We start from the raw sequence: 9,433 nt of genomic DNA, 5'->3' as shown, positions 1-9,433 counted from the left end.
AGCTGGAGCCAGCTGCATCTGGGCTCCCTCCGGCCCCTTCTGGATTCCTGGATGGGGAGGGGGCTAATGCAGGCTATGCAGCTCTTGAGATAGGGGGCCCTTCCTGAATCATCACCTTCTGCCCCCTTCCCCGCCCCTCCCACCCAGGCTCTGTGGAGGGAAGCTGGGCTGAGCGGCTGGGGGGGGGGGATTGGGCCCCTATTTGGTGCTCCTGCTGTGGCAGAGGCCTTCCTCCCCCCTCCCCAAATGTTCCTGAAGGTTACAAATGTCTGAAGGGGAGAGAGACCCCGCCCCATTGTCTTGCATAGGGGCACCCGCCCTTCTGCTCCTCGTCTGGAGGGGGGGGCTGCCCTGCTCTTGCCACATGCCTCAAAACAAAGAGTGGGGGGGGGGAATACCCCCCACTCCAGGGGGAGAGGCCAAGGCTTTCCGCTCAGGGGGCAGGGCAGAGGGGGGGGGAATGGATGGGGGCCCTTTGCAAAGCCTGGCAGACAGAGTCTTCAGCAAAGGACCCATCCTGCTTTTCCTTAATTGCTGCTTTATCTAACCCAGAATCAAGCCTGGAGAGGGAGGGGTGCTTTGTAGAAGCCCCTTCAAATCCTGCACACACACACACACACACACACTCACACACCCTCCTCCCCCACCCACCCCTTCTCTGGTAAGGAAGGGCTGGCCGGGGGAATGTTAATGGGTGGGTGGGCAGGAGCTACACAAACAAAGCCTCTGATAAGCAGCCCCCTCTTATCTTCCCTGAGCTGAGCTGGCATGGGGGCCCAGCCCTAGCAGCCCCTCTCCCCCACCCCAGGCCTGGGCTGAGAAGAATGCTTCCCTCCTCCAGCTCCCGAATCCTTCCTGGAGGGAGGGGGGCAGGAGGCTGATCTGGTCCAGGATCAAGTCAGATTCCAACTGATCTCCACTTCCAACCACCGAGGGAATGTGGCTTAGGAGCTGCCCTCACACCTGCCAACTGGCACCCCATAGTTTCTGCTATGCTAACCCATGGTCTGCTTCACACAACCTGCTGAACCAGGAAAAGAACCAAGTTGGGCATGTGTTGTAGGACACACACACACACACCGCCCTCTGTTCTTTTCCTGCCCTGGTCAACCGCCCGGTACAAAGACCCTCCCTCCCTCCCTCCCTGCAGGTTCTACATGCCTGAAAGCTCCCTGCACTTCAGCCAAGAACAGGGGCAGATGCAGAGAAGCCCCCCAGATCGGCCACGGTTCTCCCCCAGACCAGCTTGGGAATCGCCCCTGTGGATGTAGATATCAGCCCATGCCCACCCAATGGCCCTGGTTACTCTTCGGGCACGCCTGATGCTTGGCAGCACCAGGACTCCCCGCAAACCACCATCCCAGAAGCCAATAGGACTTCCAGATTGGGTGGTGATGGTGGTGGTTGGCCTTCTGGGTCCAAGGATCCAGTTGAGGGAAGTAAGAAAAGTCCCTGGTGTGTCTGAGGCTGCCCACAACCAGCCTTTGGCAAGAGGGCCGCTCTGGGCCATTTTCCCCCCACCTCCAAGCACAGGGGAGCTCCCCCCCCCCCGATTTCTGTTCCTGAGGACCCACCCTGGGAGTCCAGGAGGCTGCACAGGGTGACCTTGAGCAGACAAGGAGTGCCCATTGAGCCCTGGAACTGAGACAGGAGTCTTCAACCTGGCTGTGGGCACCTCTCTTCCCCCTTTCTTCCCCCCCCCCCCCCCCCACATTTTGCAAAGCCTCTCTCCTCCTTCCTGGACAGGAAAAGGGGTTCTCCAGGCAAGACTCCATTGGTGAGGTGTTAAGGGCCCCTGGGGATTCCTCCAGCTCCAAATTGCTTTCCAATCTCTCCTTGCTCCCCACCCACGTTGAGAAGGTGCCGGGGTCTGCCTTGCTACTCTCAGCCTCTTGTGTAGATGATGGACGCAATCCCACCCCCACCCTGGAAGGTTCATCTGGAGAGCTGCCAGCTGCCTGTACGGAGGGTACAAGCGCTGCCTTCCGCAGTGAAGAAACCTCTTCCTTCAGCATGAGCTCGCTCCAGAGTGGGCGACCGGGAAGGTCATGAGCCAGAGGGCAGAGGAAATGCCACAACAGGGCGCCAGGTAGCTGAGAATCCCCCCGTTTACCCAAGAGGAGTGGCGTCCCTGCCATGGAGCCCCACCTGATAAGAACCGTGCCCCCTTTTTAATCCAGGGAAGAGCCTGGGGTTCCCCTGTGGACTCCCCTGCTTCTGCTACAAGGCGTGGCTCAGACCCAGCCATCTCAAAGGCCTGGGGGGGGGGTCTGCATGCTGGCTGGCCTTGGGATCCCACCGGGGGTCCGACTAAGGAGCTGGACTGCTGGAACCCATAGAAGGAAGGGAGCTGGCAAGGAGAGACCCTACCCGTCCAGTGCCAGACACCAGACAGGGGAGAAGAGCTGGAGGTTTCCCCCAGCTCTGGCCGTGCTGCTGGCTGCCCACTACGTCCCCCCAACCTCCTGAAGGATTAGCAGGGGTCCTGCTCAGTGGAGCTGCGTGGCCCCCAAGCAGCAGCAGCAGCAGCAGCGGAAGACACTCCCCCAGCTTCAGTTCTCTGCCACGCCTGTCCAGCTGATGTTCCACTGTGGGGTTCTCCAGCATTTCCTGGGGAGCCTGCCACGGAGGCTGCCCACCAGATGGAGACCCCAGAGTTCGCCTTCCCCCATTCGGCCCCGCCTCCTCCTCAGTTCTCCTTCCTCCCTCTCCGCCTCCTCGAGGAGAGCCAAGGCAGCCGCCGCGAGAGCAGCCAGCGGAGCAGCGCTTTCCCACCGTCTGCGGAGGGGCTGTGCTGGCTGGCATCCCACTGCCCTGCCTTGGCTCGCACAAGGCGCAGCAGCAGCAGTGCCCGCTTGGGCCACGGCCAGACAGGAGGTGGCCTGGGTGCCTTTCCCAGAACAGCCAGGCCAGTGAGGAAGGCAGCGCTGCGGGCATTCCCGGGTGGTTCTCACACTGAGGTGGCGGCTGATGGGCAGAGCCCGACCTTCCCCAGCCCTGTGCCCACTGGCGCCATTTGCTCTTCAAGTTCCTCCCTGAGCAACAGGTGGCAGCCTCACAGCCCTCCTGGGCTGGCACTTAAGCAACCTCCCACTTGCTGTGCCTTGGGGCCCACCTACTGGTTTGGGGGTGGTGTGTAGCACCCAAGGGCCCCAGACTGAATAGTCCTCTGTATTTCCCTGAACCTCCCCCCAGGTCAGGCCCACCTGCCCTAAGAGCACCAATGGGCAAGAGAGCTGATTTGGCACACAGAGCCCATGTCCACCAACAAGCTCCACCTGACTTATCCTATCCTCCGAGTTTGCACAATTGCCTGGGGGTTAAATCCACGAATACTGATGTTTGCACAACTCAGGAAACCCCCCCCCCCAAATATTTACCAAGTTTAGAACATGATCAGGGGAGACCTCTGGAGTGCTCAGTCTCCCTGGGGGTTGTGTTATCCCTCTTTCCTCGGAGGGGTTCTCCAGAGCTGTTGGACTACCATTCCCATCATCCCCAAACAGTGGCATTGGGTGGCCATTCTTTCTGCAGAACGCTTGAAGCCCCTTTTTCAACTGCTCAGAGAATGGTGACTGAGGGCCCCTGTGTGTGTATCTGTGTGTGTTCCCCAGCCCAGTGCCTGCCCAGACCCCCCCCCCACATTCCTTACCCTTTGCGTTGTCTGGGCCTGGACTATTTTGAGGATAAATTGTAAATCGTCCCCCAGTCACCAAGCTGGTGGCTAGGAGGTTGTGCTGGGAAGAGCGGGGGGGGGGGTTTGAGGGGGAGAAGGGAGCAAGGGGGTGAAGCTCTGAGGAGAGGCCAGGAGCAGCTTCCAGGCAGCCCTTGCAAGCCGACACCCATCGGCCACACGCCTGAGGTCATCAGGGCATTGCCCCTCCCCTACAGAGACACACACTTCGTCCTCCCCATCTGGGCCAAACAGGACTCAAGAGGAGGGGCTGCAGAAAGCCCTGGCACAGGGCACAGGAGGTCCTCTCAAGGCCACTCCCTCCTTTTCTCCTTCTTTCTGTCCTCCCTCCCTCCTTCCTTTTTTCCTTCCTTCTGTCCTCCCTCCCTCCCTCCTTTTCTCCTTCCTTCTGTCCTCCCTCACTCTTCCTCCCTCTCTCCCTCCTTCCTTTTTTCCTTCCTTCTCCCTCCCTCCTTCCTCGCTCCCTTCCCCCTTTTTTCCTTCCTCGCTCCCTTCCCCCTTTTTTCCTTCCTTCCTTCCTTCCTTCCTTCCTTCCTTCCTTCCTACCTACCTACCTACCTACCTACCGTAACTCCCTCCCTCATCTGCTTCGCAGGTGTAGCAAAGGCCCAGCTGCCGGCCTGCATATCCCTATTTCCGGGGCACGCGGCAAAGTCCGGCCCGACCCCGCGGGCGTTCTCTGCTCCCCCCTCCCGCCGCCCTTTTTCTCACGGTCTGGGCAGGGGCGGTCAGGTGATGCGGGGGGGGGCGCTGAACCTGGTCTAGGAGGAGCGGGGCAAGGGCCCTGGAGCAAGGCGGCGGAGTGAGTCTAAGCCGGCGGAGCGGCGGTGGGAACGCGAGTGTGAGAAAGTCAGTCAAGCGAAGGAAGGGAGGAGAAAAGCCTCCAGGGCCGCCGGCAAAACGCCCCCCCTCCTCGCCCCTCCAACTCCGCAGCGCGGGAGCCGCAGCCGGCCGAGGGAGGGAGGGAAGGGAGTGGCCGCTTCTCCGTCGAGAAGCAGCCTCGGTCGGCACAGAATCGGCCACAGACAGAAGCAGCTGCGAAGGGACCCGAACCCGGCCTGCCGCCTCCGACTCTCCGCTGAGCTTCCCAGGAAGGCTCCTCTCCCCCCAGGCCTTGCCAGGCGCTCGGATCGGTTGCCAGACAGCACCGGGGCTCGCGTCGGGCAGCCCTGCGCCCAAGGCCAGCTCAGGCACTTGCCCCCCACCCACCCTCCCCGTGCGCGCCCTGCCCTCAGGCTGGATCCTGGGGCTCAAATCCCAAGACTCCCCCTCTTCTGGGCTCCCAGGCAGCGGTCGATCACTCAGCGAGGAGGAAACCAGAGACCCGAATTTCCGCCGTCAGCCCTCAAAGCAACTGCAGAGGGGAGGAGCGGCCTCTGCGGCACCTTTGCGCCACGTCCTTGACCAGCCGTGGGAGCCTCCGCGTCTCCCGACTGGGAGGGTGGCAGTTTGTAGATGCTCCAAAGCCCTCCCCCCCGGCGCCCCCTTCCAGGCAGTGCTTTCTGCCCTTTCGGGAGGAAGTCGGCCCCACTTTTTCTCATGAACTGGTGAGGAGAGAGAGTAGACCTCAGCCTGGCTGACCCGGAGAGAGTAGCCCTCCCAGCCGGCTGGGGGTCTTCAGGGCCATTGCAGTCAGATGCCCCCTTTGCTTGACCCCAAAGCAAACCGAGGGAGACCTGGATTCTATTCCTGGCCTACCTAGAGCAAAGGAGACTCAGGCTCCCTGCTTTGCTTAACTGGGGCTGAGAGGCGGAGCAGGAAAGAGCAACCCCCCCCCCCAATCTCCCCCAAATCTCAGGAAGTGCCCTTTCAGGAAGTGCCCCTCCCCGCCCTCGGCCCTCCGGTCCACCTGGACTAGCCGAGCCCTGCTTGGGCCACACGTGGAGCCGAGAGTTCTGAGGTTTTTCAGAAGGAGGCTGGACAGGCATTGGTCCGGGATAGTGCAGGTTCTTGCCTCGGCTGGGCGGGAGGGGTAGGACTAGAAGATCTCCAAGGGTCCTTCCAGGCCTAGGACTCGATGCTTCCATTTTGCTTACCAGGCTCAAGTGGGACCCCCGAAACAACCTTCCAGGCGGCCGCCCTTCCGCTGCTTTTGCTCCGCTGAATTCCACAGCTCAGTAATTACACGTCGAACTAGGCACACTATTTTAATTCGTTTTGCTGCCTTGAATGAAAAACAATCATCCGTCTGATCGTTCCCAACATGGAGCTGGGGGAGGGGAGGGGAAACTAAAGGCCGAGTAAACTTAACCGCCGAGAGCCCGCTAGGACCAAGCGGCCCAGCCGCAGAGCCCGGGGCCTGTCATTCCGAGGGCACGAGAGCGACTCTCACCCACTTCTCGCCCTTCTCTCCCTGGAGAGTCCAGCGCCGCCACCCGCGGCCCTCGCCCGCCCGAAAGGCCGCATTCCTCGCTTCCCTCCTCGGAAGGCGGGGTTTTCTCAGGCTCTGGCGGCGGTTGGGGCGGCGTCCCCGGCTTCTCTACCCCGCCGCCAAACTGCACATCGCCCGCCCGCCTCGCCCTTGGTGGCGGTGGCGGCGGCGGCAGGAGACCTTTCGGCACGTGCTCCGGGGCAGTGTCTGCGGCCGGCCAGGCGGCTGGAGCCGAGGAGGGAGCCCCGCCGGCCGCCTTCCACTCTAGATTGGGGGAAAGCCTCCTGCCTACCGCTGTGGCCAGGGCCTTCCACGCGTGCCCCCCCCTCTCGGGTCCAGCTGCGGAGGCCACTTGGTCTGGAGTGGGCGCGACCCTCGGGGCAGGGCTGGAAGGGCCCCGGCCGCTCTTCCCAGCCTCGCGTGCCGGGCGCCGCTGCCCGCAGAGGCCAGCGACCTACGCCCCCTCCTCGGCCGGGCGGAGCGGCGGCGCCGCGAGGGTTAAAGCGGCCACGTGATTGACAGCGCGCCTCCTGGTGCCCGGGGGCCAGGCGTGCGCCATTGGCCACCGGTCGGTGCGCCCAGCAGCCAATGGGTGGGCACCGTCCACGAGCGGGGCCGCGTGCCTCCCGCTCCCATTGGCTGAAAGTCACTGTGGGAAAGAAAGTTTGGCAAGTTTCACACGAGCCATTCGCGTGCAGGGCAGTTTATAAATAGCGGCCGCCAGGCAGGGAGCCTGCCGGGGTTGCGCAGGGCTGGGGGCGGCTCGCTAGCCCCGCAGCTCCGGCCGCAGGAAAGGGCCGAAGGGGTGTCGTATTGGGAAGGGCCGGCAGTCGCCGCCGGAGAGGCTCACCCCGTCACATCCACACCCCGCCCGCCCGACTCGCTGCTGCGCCGGATCCCGAGTGGCGCCGGCTCTCCCGCGGCCACGATGCCCGCCGACCTGATGGAGAAGAGCTCCTCCTCGCCCGCGGCAGCCACCCCTGCCAGCGCGCACGCCACCCCGGACAAGCCCCGCACCGCCGCCGAGCAGCGGAAGGTAAAGGAGGGGTCCGGGGCGGGGGTCCGGGGCGGGGGCGCCTCTCCGCGGCTCGGCCCACTGCTGCACTCGCCTTCTCCCCACAGTCGTCCAAGCCCATCATGGAGAAACGACGCCGAGCCCGGATCAACGAGAGCCTGGGGCAGCTGAAGACGCTCATCCTGGACGCCCTCAAGAAGGACGTGAGTGGCGGGGAGCCCCGGAGGGCACGGAAGGGCTCGCGGAGCAGGGAAAGGCCCGCTGGAGGTCCCCAGCCCCTAGACCTCTTTCGGACGGGGATCAGCCTGGGGCGCCGCAGGGCATGTTTCGCAGACCGGCGGTGGGGCTGAGGGGGACGCAGCAAGGAGTTTCCCTGGTCCTTTCCCTTCCCCCCCCCCCCGCGCCCGTCTGAGGTCCTCTATAGACCTGTTGAGTGGGAGACGCACCGTGGCAACCCCCAGGCGGAATTCCCTGCTTTGAGGGTGGGGCGTGTCATTTCCCCCAGGCAGAAAGAGAGGCTGTTCTTGGCGTCCAGCTGAGCGAAAGCTCCCCCCACCTCCCCCCACCGGGGCTCATGTCCCTCCTGCCTCCTGTTTGCCCCCAGAGCTCCCGGCACTCCAAGCTGGAGAAGGCTGATATACTGGAAATGACGGTGAAGCACTTGCGCGGCCTGCAGCGGGCCCAGATGACCGGTGAGTGTCCCCCCTCCCCCTTCCCGCTCCCCCTCCCGGAGTGGCTTCTTCCAGACTTCCGCCTGTGGTTTTGAATGCCATCCAAGCTGCCTTTCACTGACTTGGCTCAGGCGCGCGTTCCCACGGTCTGGCTCAATATTTATAGCCACAGCTCCAAGGCGCTCCCGTTCCGGAAAGGAGCCTGCGGTGGGGCCGAAGGAGAAGGCGGGCTGGCCGCTCGCAGCCTCCTGTTGCTCGTGGGTGTCCGGTTCCCAGAGGCCCAGATGCCTGCAGCTTGGCCGGATTCAGACCTTCCTCCTGGGCGGGGGGCGGGGGGCGGGGGGCGGGGGGCGGGGGCCAGTTCCCCCTCGCAGAGGCCCGTGCTTAGCCTCTGGGGTGGGAGGGGCCCCAGAGTTGCTGCTACTGCCTGCCTGCAGGGCTACCGACCCCTCCCCTGACGGCCGCCGCTTCTTTTCCTCCCGGCAGCCGCGCTCAACACGGACCCCTCCGTCTTGTGCAAGTACCGAGCCGGGTTCAACGAGTGCATGGCCGAGGTGACTCGCTTCCTCTCCTCCTGCGAGGCCGTGAACACGGAGGTCCGCAACCGACTGCTCGGACACCTGGCGGGCTGCCTGAGTCAGATTAGCGCCCTGAACTACCCCGCCCCGCAGTCTGCAGCGCTGCCCGCGACGCCCGGCGCCCAGCACGGAGCCTCTTTGGGGCAGCCTCTGGTACAGATGCCTGCCGGCACGGCGCCCCCTTCTGGCGGCGCGGCTTCCTGCAAGCTCGGCAATGCGGCGGGCGAGAGCATCAAGGTGTGCGGCGGCTTCCAGCTGGTGCCGGCTTCCGACGGGCAGTTCGCCTTCCTCATCCCCAAGGCGGCCTTTGCCCCCCACGGCGGTGCGGTGATCCCACTCTACACCAGTGGGGCTTTGAGCGCAGGCCCTCCCGCAGCCAGCATCTCGTCAGGATCGGCTGCCCCATCGCTGCCGGCAGACTCTCTCTGGAGACCCTGGTGAGCGCTGGGGACCACGCCTGGGCCCCGGACTCAGGGAGCAGGCCTGTGGGTGGCCGCTCGGACTCCCTCCATGGCCCCCTTGGAGGCAGCTTCTCGTCTATCTGTCTGTAAATAGGACCTACCGTTCATGTTGGATTTTGCCTTCCCCAAGACTGGCCCAGTCCTCTCTGCGGCGTGGGGGAGACGGGGGTCCGAGTGTACGTTCCCTCCTTGTCTTTCTGCCTTTTTTTTAAATTTCCAAACAATACCAAAGATTGATTTGTTCGTATACAAAAAGCCTCCCCTTCCTTTTTTGGAAGCTTTGCTAGAAATAAAGACTTTGACTATCATTTGGGGTGGGGGGTGGCAGAGATGTTGCAGGGGGTACAAGCAGTCTCGATGGGGGAGGGAACTCCTTCAGACCCCGGCCTCTGGCCTAAATGCTGACAGACCTGCACCAGGAGTCCTATATTAATGGTGCTGGAGAGGGGAGGGGAGGGCTGCTCCCTCCTGGCTTTTTCTCAGAGGAAGCTCTGACTCTGGCCAGGCTCAGGAACTGCAGCAGAGCCAAGAGGGGATCTCTCTTAACTGAGCAGGACCCCAGGGGTCGCTCCACATGGCATCCTTGGCCTCAGGAAGTTTGTCCGTGGCATTCCCACTGCCATGCAGACCCCTGGAGGTCATG

At 63.3% G+C, this 9,433-nt stretch overlaps 1 protein-coding gene across 2 annotated transcripts; it reads left to right on the top strand.

Annotated features, from left to right (window-relative positions):
* The first annotated feature begins 5,657 nt into the window (after positions 1 to 5,657).
* HES1 (hes family bHLH transcription factor 1) lies at positions 5,658 to 9,084 on the top strand. 2 transcript variants are annotated; one of them, XM_081955994.1, is made up of 4 exons: positions 5,658 to 7,101; positions 7,188 to 7,283; positions 7,586 to 7,772; positions 8,238 to 9,084. In XM_081955994.1, the coding sequence occupies exons 1-4, from the start codon at positions 6,994 to 6,996 to the stop codon at positions 8,768 to 8,770; spliced, it is 924 nt and encodes a 307-aa protein (XP_081812120.1). In that variant the 5' UTR covers positions 5,658 to 6,993; the 3' UTR covers positions 8,771 to 9,084. The 2 variants fall into 2 exon arrangements, with proteins under 2 accessions (XP_081812120.1, XP_081812121.1); XM_081955995.1 differs by having other exon boundaries at positions 5,821 to 7,101; positions 7,685 to 7,772.
* The last annotated feature ends 349 nt before the right edge of the window (positions 9,085 to 9,433 follow it).

Source organism: Natrix helvetica (genome assembly GCF_964273705.1).
Source record: "Natrix helvetica genome assembly, chromosome: 5".
In the NCBI taxonomy this organism is placed as follows: domain Eukaryota; kingdom Metazoa; phylum Chordata; class Lepidosauria; order Squamata; family Natricidae; genus Natrix; species Natrix helvetica.
Note: the sequence above shows the minus strand (reverse complement) of the source record. Positions and strands in the feature narration are given on the sequence as shown.

Bases quoted from the DNA above. Each gene is read 5' to 3' on its own strand.
- HES1 (XM_081955994.1), top strand. From the start codon at position 6,994: ATGCCCGCCGACCTGATGGAGAAGAGCTCCTCCTCGCCCGCGGCAGCC. The intron at 7,102-7,187 runs GTAAAGGAGGGG...TTCTCCCCACAG, and splicing joins CCGCCGCCGAGCAGCGGAAG to TCGTCCAAGCCCATCATGGA. The intron at 7,284-7,585 runs GTGAGTGGCGGG...CATTTCCCCCAG, and splicing joins TGGACGCCCTCAAGAAGGAC to GCAGAAAGAGAGGCTGTTCT.